This window comes from Schistocerca cancellata, chromosome 5 (genome assembly GCF_023864275.1).
Source record: "Schistocerca cancellata isolate TAMUIC-IGC-003103 chromosome 5, iqSchCanc2.1, whole genome shotgun sequence".
Lineage (NCBI taxonomy): Eukaryota > Metazoa > Arthropoda > Insecta > Orthoptera > Acrididae > Schistocerca > Schistocerca cancellata.
The window spans coordinates 39,687,954-39,702,575 of NC_064630.1; the positions used below are offsets into that span (position 1 = coordinate 39,687,954).

Below are 14,622 nucleotides of genomic sequence, written 5' to 3' on the forward strand. Positions count from 1 at the left end.
AATGCCAAATTAAATCAGTAAAGAACACCAGAGCAATCATTTGAGAATCTGTCAGGACCTACAAGACCATCATGCTAATGTAGGAAAAACTTTACTGAAATCAATCATCACTGGAGATGAAATTTGGATTAATCACTTTGAAGCTAATAGCGAATGACGTAGTGTGGAATATAAAATTCCTGACTGTTCAGCCAGAGAGATATGCAAGAATCAACCCTCTACAGGAAAAACATTTTGGAACTCAGTAGGGTTAGTTCTAGAACATTTCCTAGAATAGAGGTCATCAGAAGCCATTGTAAACACAAGAAGATGTAGTCTAAAATTCAAGTTAAATGACAAGGTCAGGTGTTGGAATTTTTCTATACTTGCATGTCACTGTGATCCAATATCGATCCCCTCTCTGTTCAAACTTTGGAACCCCCATTTCAGGGTGTGTGAACATCCTGCATTCAGTTCTGACCACACTGCATCAAGTTACATACATAGCTTGGTGCTCACCTGAAAACCTTTTTATCTCAGGATAATGGAAAACTTGTGAATAATCTACCAGATGCACTGGACACCAGGATGACTATGTCCTGAAATAAAGGCATTACAAATTTTCTGCTGTTGATCCAATAAACAAAAATTTAATGCAGATAATTGATGGCTGGCCTCTGTACATTTAGTCACTTATTAGTGGCTTATGAAAAGCTGTGTGCTAGTCACTAACAACAAGTCACATGAAATCTAGAGCAACAATTCCAGGTACTGCTTGTGAACTTCACAGGAATGAAAAGGTTCCTGAATGCTTATTGCAAAAAGATAACCCATTCAAAAGTGCTTGAAGGAATACAGCAACCAGTCAAAGCTGACTGGGTGCTGTAGCTCTTCAAGTAATTCGGTCCACAGGCATGGAGTTCAACTATCAGTAACATGGATAAATTTATATTCAGAAGCATAGCTTTGAGCAAGATTCAAATGGTTCAAATGGCTCTGAGCACTATGGGACTTAAATTCTGAAGTCATCTGTCCTGTAGAACGTAGAACTACTTAAACCTAACTAACCTACGGACATCACACACACCCATGCCCGAGGCAGGATTCGAACCTGCGACCGTAGCTGTCGCGCGGTTCCAGACTGAAGCGCCTAGAACCGCAGGGCTACCCCGGACGGCGAGCATGATTCAGCACTTCAATTGTTTGGTGAATTAAATGTCAACAGCCCTTGTACATGATCCGTTTAAGGGTGTAGATGCTTGAAATTGACAAACTGTTGAAATGGCAATCACAACTAATAAAGACAGTGATAGTATCATGATCAAAAATTCAGTAGTTGATTACATTAATTTTGACAATACACCAGTTTTCAGGAACCATTACATTAAAAATGCAGTTAATGTGAAATCATAAATAAAGTTGGACAAGGAATCATAATTTCAGCTTAGTAATATATTTTTCATACTTGTGTGACATTCTGAGACAGTCAGTATTCCGTAAGTATCTAATACAATTGGTATTCCAAAGATTCTACACTGTATCTCATCAGTGTGGTTGAAATAATTCACAATATTTAGATTTCATTGGATGTTATATATTTTTATTAGTTTTTTAAAAAGTTTGTTTAGTAAGAGAGCTTAATTTTTTTCAGGCCGAGTTGGCATCGAACAATCTAGTCAGCACCCCGACAGCCTGCAATACATCCAACATTTGGAAGACTACTCACGCTATCAGCGTACAGAGAGTATAGAAGAAGTCTCGTCTCAACGGCCTAACTTCATTCGACCACTTCAGGAATTAGGAGAGCTGCAAGAGGGCCGAAATGCCCACTTTGAAGGACAGCTCACTCCCGTCAGCGACCCCACTATGAGGGTGGAGTGGTTCAAGGACGGGAAACCGATCACAGCAAGTGCGTCATTCTTTTAACTCCATTACATGTTGGAAATATAGGAGTCTTTCTGTTTTGAGATCATATTTTGCTATTTGATATAGCCTTCTACCTCATATATGAAATTATGAAAACTTATAAAATTACAAGCAGACGGAATGGCAGACCATTAACCTTCATGAGGCAAAATTCCAGCACTGCTAAGTGACACACATAAAAGTGCAGAATGTGTTCTAACTTTTGGAACTATTAGTTCCTCTATCAGGGAGGAAAGAAATAGTTTGGGGAATGTTAGAAGGAGGTGCGGGTCACTCAAATCCCAGGATGGCGAAGATTGACATGTTGTGAGGGTGAGAGAGACAAAGTGAAGGTGAATGCATCAGAGAGAGTTCAGAGGATAATAATAATAATGCACAACACGGGACTGAAATTTAAATAACAAGGGTAAAGCAGAAGAAACAAATGAACAGATTTATAAATTTGGTCCAGATATATTTTTATCTCTAAGTAATCATTATTGTCAATGATGATACGTATAGCAGTGTGTTAGGACACATATTTTCAGTGTTACATATTTGTTGAGATAGGTACTATATACATATATTTTCATGAAAAAATGTTTGTTGTATTTTCTTAAAAGGTGCTTGTTATATGGTACTGATTTCTTGTACCTAACAGGTTCTCGCATTACCACCATCTTCAACTTCGGTTATGTCTCCTTAAATATATTGCACCTACGGGCTGAAGATGCTGGTACATACACCGTGCGAGCTGTGAACAGAACAGGCGAGGCTATTAGTTCTTCTACTCTCAAAGTTCAAGGTGAGTAAGTCTGAAGAGGCTATACAACAGAGAGATGTGTAGTTGAGATAGCATAGAAAAAAAGGTTTGGTAAATGATTACGGAGGAAATTGCGGGTAGAGGAGCATCTGAAATGGAAGTGTGGCTTGCTTTGAAATTTAAAACATTTGACTTTATTTGGGTTAGGGATCAATGGGCAGAGAAGTCTGTTTGTTTGGGTCTGGTTTATCATGTGGATGTTACTTCTTTGTTAATCAAGCAATAAATCACCAAGACTGAATTATTGGAAGAAAAAGTAGTGAAAACAGCACAGCAGCTACATCTGAACAACAAAATTCTCTTGTCGTTAATTATCTTACGTTATTTTGAACCTCAGAGAAAAATTGGATGTCTGAAAGTGTTGAGAAAGTATTGCAGATTCTTGCTTTCCCAAAATCTTATCATCTCAATATGCTCTTCTCTCAGTTACATTCCTCAGTGTGTCCTGCAAAACCACAAAGGAAAGTTTCCAGAACATGCATCCTTGTACATATTGCCCAGTGTACACAGTTGCTTCTAGGTACTCAGAAGCATACCTATAAATGCTTTATTTAACTTCTAGGAAGAAAAGAGGTCACATTGGACTGGATCTGACTGTAAGGTGGCTGAAGATGTATCTGGATTAGCTACTGCTGACAGATACAATTAATAATCAGCATTTTTAGCAGGGAAAGAGTAGTGTTGGTATTCCATTCTGTTGTCTCTCCATACTCTCGGCACATTTCAGTTTGTCAATGGACTTGTATTAGTAATGCTAAATGAAAGAGCTGTACTCAGTCATTATTGAAAATGCTGATTATTATTCATGTTTTCCTTCCACAAATGTGAATTGAAAACCACACTATATTAATTTGAGGTAGCTTAGTCAATTAGATATATAAAATAACAATTCTGGCAAGTTTTTGTTTTTAATGTCAACAGAAACATGATTTTATCTGTTGACGTTAGGAGGGGTATTGTACAAAATACCTTGAGAGCAGTTTTTTTTTTGTATTGGGTACACCTTAAAAAATTGTCAGAGAAATGAGACCTGATGACTTTTGTGTGCATGTGTGTGTGTGTGTGTGTGTGTGTGTGTGTGTGTGTGTGTGTGTGTGAGAGAGAGAGAGAGAGACAGAGAGATGGCAGGATAACATAGCAGGTGACACAAGAGAGGGATAGGTAGAGAGAGAGGGCAGTTAATTTTATGAAAACAGAGTGTCTTTGAAAGCATCTGTGAGTATGGCTGAGGTTGGATATAATTATACTTTATCTGTCAAGATATTGCAATATCTATGGTGTGAAGCTGTAAAAGCTCTTTTCTAAGATGCAGGAGGTTTAATAGCACTCTTTTCACTTCTCAAATTTCTTTTTATTTTTTTAAATTTTTATTTATTTTTTATTCTACGCTTCATCTAATGCTAATTTTGTTCCTGGTACTATAAAACATTAAAGTGTTTCACATACTGGGGACATTCTGTTTTCATACAAGTGTTTTAAGATGTTTTTTATTTTGTATCAATTAGACTATATTTTTTGTCTCATGAAACTAACAAAATTGTGTTTCTTCATTAAATTAAATATTTTCACTCATTTATAGCACGCACTAGCGTGACAGCAGATCTCGGTATACCAGAGCAGCAGAGATATATTGAGAAAGTTGAAGAACTGGAAGCTTATCAGCAATATCTGCAATCACAGCGATATGTGCAGGAACCTCCAGAGAGCACAGCACCTCCTGAATTTAAGTCACCAATTAAAGACCAGCTGAATATCAGGGAGGGTGGATTTGCACATTTTGAAGCTCGTCTTGAGCCTATTGGTGACTCTACTCTACGAGTGGAATGGCTAAAAGATGGAAAACCAGTTGAAGCCAGTGAGTACCTGCTCTGATAGAAGCATGTTTTATTTTTCTCTACACTGTAACATGGAAGTAGACTAACTATCAACGGTTGTTTCCTGTGACATGGCAAAAGATATTTTTCATGTCATTTTCAAATATTATCTTTCTGTTTCCATTTGCTTGTGCATTTAACACAAAAGAGCTTTATATTTTGATTTTGATCATATTTATTTATTTGTATGTTTATTCGCCCTTTGATTGCTGTTTAGAATGATACTGGTCATGTCAGTGTATATTTGCAGATGGAGGATAAATTACAATTTGAACACATAATATTTTACATTCCTGTACACTTAATGGTAATGTTCTTCCACTTTATCTACATTTTACAAGCTTCTAAATCACAGGTGGGCAACTGGTGGCCTGTGGGCCAGGTCTGACCTGGGGTGAGCATAGAATGAAAATACTATCAAAAGCACATGTTTTGTAGCCTAATTTCTGGCATGGAATGTTGGTAAGGGATGTCATTCATATTGGTGTGTTACCCCATAAACATTAATGTCATGGACACTACAGTTTCGCCTTTTTACATTTGGAGCGTTGCTGTCAGTCACTTGAAGAAGCAGCTCATGAACTTAAGAAGTTTGTGAATCAGGCCTATGAGTCACCAAAGGTTGCACATGCCTATTTGAGACAATACTAAATGACTGGATATAAAAACTAAATTGAGTAATTAATTAATTTGTGGATATACATATTTGTACAAATAGTAAATGAAATGTAGACAAGAAATTTTAGTATTAGTGTAACTTACTAGATATAGGCACCCAACTCCATTGCTTTGCAATTCTTGAGTGCTGATCAGACATGAAAAATGACATGCGCACTTCTCACTGACACAGTATATGTAACACATTTCTCAGGATACTGTTTTAGAACCACAGCTTTTTTCAAGTGTGTAACTATAGAGTTTATATAAAAAACAAAGATGCTGTGACTTACCAAATGGGAAAGTGCTGGTAGATAGACACAATAAAAAATACACAAACACACACACAAATTTCAAGCTTTCGGAACCCAAGGTTGCTTCATCAGGAAAGAGGGAAGGAGAGGGAAAGACAAAAGGATGTGGGTTTTAAGGGAGAGGGTAAGGAGTCATTCCAATCGCTTACCCCTGAGGTAAGTCTTTCCGCTCCCGGGATTGGAATGACTCCTTACCCTCTCCCTTAAAACCCACATCCTTTCGTCTTTCCCTCTTTCCTGATGAAGCAACCTTGGGTTGCGAAAGCTTGAAATTTGTGTGTGTGTTTGTGTATTTTTATTGTGTCTATCTACCAGCACTTTCCCGTTTGGTAAGTCACAGCATCTTTGTTTTTTATATATATTTTTCCCACGTGGAATTTTTCCCTCTATTATATTCACATCATTAATTTGAATCTAACTACACAGTTTGTTACACAAATTAGTATTTGACTTATTATCAACTTTTGAAACACATTGAGATGACTCCTCCAATGACACCCCAAAGAATAAAGATAATAAATGTATACAGGACACTAATACTGCTAAAGGTCGCCTTCAGCAATCATATTACATTGTGTGTGGTAGCACTTGTACACATGTTGCTGATCTATAGTCTGATTTAAAATGACTTGAAATGTTGTTGTGACAAATAATGTCTGCAGGCAGCTGCCACAGCAGTCCACTTTCCACAGCAATAGAAAATTGCTCTAAAGTCACCATTTCCTACAAAAATCATGCAAAAAATCTGAAATTCACATACATCACTAAAATACTGTTGTTTTCTGATGATTACCAAAAATGTATCAATGTTTTGTATGGCATTGTATTTGCTATGCATAACCATCAGAAAATGGCATTTTTTGCAATTTTCTCTATATTTAATCTGTAACAAGTATTAAGTTTAAAATCACTGGCTCAAATATGGTGCAGGCCATTAAATGGTCTCTAAACATGTCAAAAATATGTCCTTCATATTAGTTAAATACAGAGTTCTAGCTAAAAATCTGCACCCAGAAAAGTTTCCCACTTGAGGAGTGGCAAGCACAAAGCTTTGCACAGCCAAAGTGGTAACGCTGTGGGATCCGACAATGTCAGGCTTTGATTGGTGTATAGCTGGCACAAGCAGTCAGTCCAGGCCACTAGGTGTCAAGTGACAACTACTTTATATTGGACTATAGACCAAACACCTTTTGATGGAGATGTAGAATATTATTACTACTGTAATTAAAGCATACTACAGTAGCAGTTATTTGTACTGTGAACGTATGTTGTGAATTCTTATGAGCATTAGAACACTGTGGCATCCACTTTTTGTATGGAGAGTTGAGTTTTCAACTGATTTTTAGAGCTGTTGCCACTATTGTACTCTGGAACCTGCTTGTTTTTATAAAACGATGAATTCACATGTCATATACTGTGGCTATTTTGTTGATTGGAGAATTATTTCCTTTGAAGCAACGATTCAACAGGCAATGTGTCATAATCAAATAATTACACTTGTCTTTCAGTCAGCTGCTTTTTAACTGAAATTTTGCAACTTCATGAAAGCTAAACACCTTGGGATTCATGACAAATTTGTATATCATTTGCTTTTCCTGTATGCCATCATGTTTCTTTTTTGGTCTTCTCCCATCATTCATGCACTCTTAATTATGGTGAAATAATGTCCCATAATGAAAGTCTTTAATGACTGTTGGCTCCTAGAGTGTCAACAGATCATAAATGCCAGAACATTACTTCCCATTTTTGGATGAAAATGGAAGGTGGAGCCTGGCTTGCCTGTGTCTACCCTGTCAGAGTACCAAATAAAGAAAATGATGTAAAACCATAACTGAGCCTTTGTGTCCCACATTTATCATATAGGAAACATCACATCTAACTCATAAAAGGTAATATCAGAAATTTTGATATCAAAAACTTTATATTTCTGAAAAAAAAGGAAGAGTAAGTGCATTAAGTTATTCTGAGTACTTCACATAACTTATTTTGCAGATTTATAGATAGTCCATTCTTTTGTCAACTACAGGTATTTTATGTACAAAATTACATTATAACCAAATTTCAGGTTCACGAATCACAAGTTTTTTCAATTTTGGATATGTGGCATTAACAATTAAATCAGTCACAACTCATGATATTGGCACTTACTCATGTCGTGCAATAAATACTCTGGGAGAGGCTGTAACATCAGCTAAGTTAACCGTTGTTAGTAAGAAAGACATCATTATGGACAGTCAACACCCAGGAGGCCTTGAGAAAATACAGTATCTGGAAGACACAAGGTATGTGTGTTGGTAAACATTCTGTAATATTAACAAATTTGATTGTGTTGTTTTAGTGCAGTATTGGTGTAGAAGTGCATTAGTTATCTTCTTTTAATTTTTAATCTTCCTGCATTTCATATTGTCATTGACTGCTTCTTGTGTTGGCTTTTTCATGTCTCAGATAATATTTCCTTTTAAATATTTTAGTCGCTATGGCCGAAGCCTTCAAGAAGAGACTACTGTCACAAAGAAACCAATGTTTCTTGGTCCACTGAAGGGTACCAACAAAATTGTGGAAGGTCAGAGGGCCCACTTTGAAGCCCGAGTGGAGCCTCAACATGACACAACATTGCAGGTGACAGTCCAGAGAAAATTTAGAAAGAACTACACTTATGAGATTGGTCATGTAATCTGACAATCAGCATATTTACAGTTTGGAAAGAAACTATTAGTTCCAATTTTTAGTGGATTATTGAGTTTTAGTCTTGCTTCATTATCTCATTCTGCCTGTAATTCTACTGGAAATTTTTACGGATTATGTATACAAAAATTACCTTATTCTAGTGATGCAACTGTTGTTTACCTCCTATCAGAAATGTTTCATTTGTTTCAGATTGAGTGGTACTTCAATGGGAAGGTAATTATGACTGCTAACAGAATCCAGACATATCATGATTTTGGTTATGTGGCATTAGACATTCTTGGTGTCCGTGCTGAAGATGCTGGTACCTATACTGTGGTTGCAAGAAATGCCCTTGGTGAAGCACAGTTGTCAGCCAGTATGGTTGTCGAGAGTGAGTAAACTGTTGTACATAATCTGATTAAAATAACAGAAATACCAGTATGAAATAACAAGCAAAAGTGAGGAAGATAAGTCACTAATTTACAGCTGCATGGTACATACCATGTAGAAGCATCTAACAACACAGAGGAATTACTAGTTTCAAGGTTACCACTCTTCTTCAGTAACTCAAAGAATAGTTCCACCTCTGTGATTCTGTGATGTTACATATTTCTTTGTGTGATGTATCATTCTGCTAGAAGTGAGTGGTTGCTTTCCATAATTTTCATTTATTGTTTTATATAATCTGATGATACTTACATCTGCAGTTCAGTTGAAAAGTTTGACTTACAGTTTATAAGAACATTCTGTAAAATAATTACCTTGTAACCTCCCCATCATTTGAAGAACAGGGGGTGGGATGGATGGTGATAGACAGGATTGCAAATTGTTTATCTCAGTAGTGTTAGAAGTGCAGTGTCTTCAGAAATTTCACCAGACTTATCGAGCTCCTCCCAAAGAGGCTTGTCATTGGTCAGATCAGAGATAGTGACATGCACATATGATGGCTACATTTGAATGATTGTTGGTAGGAATATCAGTAAATCATTGCACCACTTACCACATTTGTATTATCCTGTAAAATTGGCATGATGCATTTTTGTAGTTCAGTGTCATCTACTGTAAGGTTTTTAATGTAGGAAACCTTTCTCAAGAGTAACTTAGTCATAATCAATTGCTTTATTTCATAAGTATCTGCAAATCATTGTATTTTTACCTTATGCAGCTCGCTCAAGCATAGACACCACAAGTATGCATCGTGGCACATATGAAAAGACACAACGCCTCGAAGACTCAAAGTTTATTGAACCATCATATCATATTGAAGAAATCTCAAAATCGAAACCAATCTTTGTACAGCCTCTGTCAGACCCAAAACCCATAAGTGAAGGCAAGAATATTCATTTGGAATGCCGTCTGGAGCCTATGGGAGATCCAACAATGCGTGTTGAATGGTTCTATAATGGACGACCAATCACAGTTGGTAAGTTTCTATTTGCAAACATAATTAATACAATATGTAAGCAAGTAGAGTATATGTAGGGAACACTGATGAAGCACTAAGCTAAATATGTGTTCTTGTAGAGAAATGTACAGTTGTTTTGTTCTTTTAGGTTCACGCTTTAGAACATACTATGACTTTGGATATGTGGCACTAGACATCGTGCAGGCCACTTCTATGGATTCTGGTGAATACACTGTGCGAGCAACAAATCATCTTGGATCTGCACACACATCAGCTTGTGTGAGGGTTAGTATGTGCAAAGACTATAGTTTTATATACAAATGAAATTGATGAGTTTCGTGAGGGAGTGTTGCTTTTATTCACTGAACCTGTTACTCAGGTAGTTATATGATTGTAGAAATTCAGAGTAAACTGTTTAACTTGAAAGTAACTGACAGAGCTTGAATCAAACAATAGAAAAAAATGTAACCTAGTATCCTCTGTAATATCTTATCACCTTTCCTCCATTCATTGTCTGACAATGACTGGCATGGTGGTTTTTGTATGACAGGTAATCAGTCGCTCAGATATTTTAACGGAAACACAGAATGAATCAGCTCTTGAACAGATCCAGTATTTAGAAGATGCCTCTCGACATCGAAGAACAGTAACAGAAGATGTTACAGTGGTTCAAGCTCCGCAATTTACTCGACCATTACATAACATTGAAACTGTTGAAGGCACAAACATCCATCTGGAGTGCCGCCTTCAGCCTGTTGGAGACCCTACAATGAGAGTTGAATGGCTTGTCAATGGTCAGCCTGTCAAGACAGGTATGTGAATGTACACAATGTAACAGGTGATGTAATTGTAAGTACTTTTTATATTTGCATTTGTGTTTGAATCAACACTACAGATAATTTATTTGTAAGTGACACACTGATTTAGGAATGATCAGTGAGATGAGTGGGCTGAGGTGGTCCTCATACACAATGACCAAAAATAGTTATGTGCTGTTGCAAACATAACTGCGGTGGTTGTTAATGAACACCTGAGCTTTCAAAGTTGGATATATCTGCAACAGAAAAGTATAGCTGAAACTGTGTTGGAAAGTATTTTGGCATGGGCATTACAGAAGTTGGAAACTGTGCATCATTTGATGGCTTCTGTTTATTGTTAAATTCTCCCTTAGCATGATTTTGTTTTGATACATTTTGTTTTCCTGAACTTTACCTTCTTGAATGACCTTGTACATCAATCACATGATTTATTTGGTAGTTTACAAAAGACCATTTAGGTCACTCAGCTATTTGCCTTTTTGATTCAAATATACATTTAGCAAACAACTAAATACAAAACATAAAAAAATGTGCTTCATACTATGTCTCCAATAATCTAACTTCTAGCTGTAACTTGTAGGAATGGCTGCACCAGATTTTTAAACATGACTTTGTGAGAAAGTGGTGTCTCTGCTTCCATGCTGCAGACAGCACTTATGACATGGGTGGATGAACATGAGAAGGATGTATGTGTGTTGATACTTTCTGGCAATCATATGTCTTTTGTACAAAGGAAAACTATATTTATTTTGAAACCTAAATTTTAATTGTCATTGAGGTTGTGTAAGAAATTACTATTAAATATATCTAAAAACAAAGATGAATATAATAGAGGGAAACATTCCACGTGGGAAAAATATATTTAAAAAGAAAGATGATGAGACTTACCCAACAAAAGCGCTGGCAGGTCGATAGACACACAAACAAACACAAACATACACACAAAACTCTAGCTTTCGCAACCAACGGTTGCCTCGTCAGGAAAGAGGGAAGGAGAAGGAAAGACAAAAGGATTGGGTTTTAAGGGAGAGGGTAAGGAGTCATTCCAATCCCGGGAGCGGAAAGACTTACCTTAGGGGGAAATAAGGACAGGTTTACACTCGCACACACACACATATCCATCCACACATACACAGACACAAGCAGACATTTGGCCTTTACAAATGTCTGCTTGTGTCTGTGTATGTGTGGATGGATATGTGTGTGTGTGCGAGTGTAAACCTGTCCTTTTTTCCCCCTAAGGTAAGTCTTTCCGCTCCCGGGATTGGAATGACTCCTTACCCTCTCCCTTAAAACCCAATCCTTTTGTCTTTCCTTCTCCTTCCCTCTTTCCTGACGAGGCAACCGTTGGTTGCGAAAGCTAGAGTTTTGTGTGTATGTTTGTGTTTGTTTGTGTGTCTATCGACCTGCCAGCGCTTTTGTTGGGTAAGTCTCATCATCTTTCTTTTTAAATATATAAAAACAAAGATGATGAGACTTACCAAACAAAAGCTCTGGCAGGTCGATAGACACACAAACAAACACAAACATACACATAAAATTCAAGCTTTCGCAACAAACAGTTGCTTTGTCAGGAAAGAGGGAAGGAGAGGGAAAGACGAAAGGATGTGGGTTTTAAGGGAGAGGGTAAGGAGTCATTCCAATCCCGGGAGCGGAAAGACTTACCTTAGAGGAAAAAAGGACAGGTATACACTCGCACACACACACACACATATCCATCCGCACATACACAGCTACATACACATATACTCAGCTATTTGCCTTTTTGATTCAAATATACATTTAGCAAACAACTAAATACAAAACATAAAAAAATGTGCTGTTAATGTGCGGATGGATATGTGTGTGTGTGCGAGTGTATACCTGTCCTTTTTTCCCCCTAAGGTAAGTCTTTCTGCTCCCGGGATTGGAATGACTCCTTACCCTCTCCCTTAAAACCCACATCCTTTCGTCTTTCCCTCTCCTTCCCTCTTTCCTGACGAAGCAACTGTTTGTTGCGAAAGCTTGAATTTTATGTGTATGTTTGTGTTTGTTTTTGTGTCTATCGACCTGCCAGCGCTTTTGTTTGGTAAGTCTCATCATCTTTGTTTTTAGATATATTTTTCCCACGTGGAATGTTTCCCTCTATTATATTCATATCATTAAATTACTATTAAAGTTTTACTACAGGTATTAACACTTTCGCTAGGGAGACTGATGTACAATGCATGCAAATAACATAAAAAACAGTATTGATGTGCACAGTGAAAAAAGTAAGAGTACTGCTTATATGTCAGTGGAAATGTAAGCTACAGTGGGACCAGTTTGGAATAAAGAGAATTAGCAAAGTAGTTGCGAACGGGTGTTGAGGTCTAACCATTTTATAATTGGCATATTTATCTGTGATGTGAAATGAACATTAATTGTACTAAAACGTTTTAAAAGAGATACTCATGAATGAGTTTTGATACAAAAGAAGTGGTCAGGATATGTAGTAGTAAATATATCCTCTAATATTATGAAGGTCACATAAAAGTTTATTTGAACTAATTTTTCAGCAAGGGTGCAGAAATACCTAGTACAGGACTTAAGAGACTAAACATATAAAAAATATTATCCAGTGACAAATGATGAGACCCATAGATGTTCTGCAAAAGGTTGTAGCTTAAAGTTGGTCAAATCTTTTAATGAGATGTACTGTATCGTATGAACATCTAGTTCAAGATTTTCTGTTTCTTTTTCCCCCCTCTTATGCTATCATAAACCAGTGTGAGTTTTAACCTAATCAGTAGTGTATCTCCACTCATAGTGCACCATTGACAGTGCTTCTCTATTTTCTTAACATGCACAGTCTTAAAACAGGTGGTCAAATGTAGCATTTGTTCTTAATTTCCATGTACCATCTCTCTGCATGGCTCCTCAACCAAGACATGATTTCCCTAATGCATATATTGGCCCTTAATATACTGATCTTTCACTGGATGCAGGTATCTTATTGATGTGGGATCGTAATTATTCAAAACTTTCTATGTTCTCAAGTTTAAAATCTGATTCTGATAATCTGTGGAGGTTGATGTTCAACATTATTGTGATTTATGTATGTTCGGTTTTAGATTCACTTTTAAAATTATTCCTAATTGTGCTGCTTCTTTACTGCAGCCACCACTCTCTCTAACAAAGACTTCCTTTCACTATCAACAATATCATCTTCATAGCAATGCAAATTGGAGAAGGCATCCTCTTGTCTCCCCCTGCTTTGTTGACATAGGGTCTGGTTAGTTCATCATTGTCTTGGAGCAACCCAAGCTTGCTTTAATGACAGTGACATGTCTGGTTGATATGTCCAGTGAGTGTATATCCTTTTACTTTTTATTTTTAAATCTACCAAAAGCCTGCTTGAAATAATATGCAGACTTTGTAGAGATCAATATTGTGTGTATATGCTTTTTTACATTTGCCTCAGTGCAAATGTGCAGTCTGTTGTAGATCTATAATGCCTAAAGCCACATTGTTAACCTCCCAATGTCCCTTCTGATTATAGAATTAGACAATTACACAAAACTCTAGAAAAAATATTATATCTGACATTCTACAGGGCAACCCCTCTGTAATTAAAGCAGTACATCTTACCCCACTAGTTAGGTGTAAACTGAATAACTTCAAGGGACATTCTCCTGGAATATGCAGAACAATTTTGTTGTTGAACAAAGAACTTTTATGATTGTAGTTGGTTTTTTACACTGAGTCTGTTGTTACAGGACATCGCTTCCGACCAGCATATGATTTTGACTATGTGGCTCTAGACTTGCTGAGTGTATATCCTGTGGATTCAGGTGTTTACACATGCGTGGCTCGCAATCAGCTTGGTGAAGCTGTTACTTCATGTTCAGTTAAAATCATAGGTGAGCCACAATTTTTTCACCTTTATTTATAATTTTAATTTTTTGACAAGCACAAAAATTCTGGCTGGGTAAGAATTTTACCAATCAGTTACGACTCTCATTCAGCTTAAAATACAATTGAGTTTAATTTAATGTCATTACATCTCTTTTGATTTTCTGATCAGATATAAATTTTATTTAATGTGATTAATATAAGAAAAATAAATTTGTATTTCAATGCGAGTACATAATTATATTTCAGTAAATTTAGATATGTATCACCTTCAAGAGTTGTGCAACAGGGGATACTTTTACCACAT

At 36.7% G+C, this 14,622-nt stretch overlaps 1 protein-coding gene across 1 annotated transcript in view; it reads left to right on the forward strand.

Annotated features, from left to right (window-relative positions):
• Positions 1-14,622, forward strand: part of LOC126188355 (titin) — a 516,411-nt gene that overhangs the window by 88,982 nt on the left and 412,807 nt on the right. Inside the window, exons 14-23 of the mRNA XM_049929953.1 lie at positions 1,631-1,888; positions 2,546-2,689; positions 4,287-4,562; positions 7,618-7,834; positions 8,024-8,171; positions 8,430-8,610; positions 9,385-9,642; positions 9,773-9,909; positions 10,175-10,436; positions 14,180-14,323. Of these exons, the coding sequence (XP_049785910.1) occupies positions 1,631-1,888; positions 2,546-2,689; positions 4,287-4,562; positions 7,618-7,834; positions 8,024-8,171; positions 8,430-8,610; positions 9,385-9,642; positions 9,773-9,909; positions 10,175-10,436; positions 14,180-14,323 (2,025 nt within the window). The remainder of the gene's footprint in view (positions 1-1,630; positions 1,889-2,545; positions 2,690-4,286; positions 4,563-7,617; positions 7,835-8,023; positions 8,172-8,429; positions 8,611-9,384; positions 9,643-9,772; positions 9,910-10,174; positions 10,437-14,179; positions 14,324-14,622) is intronic.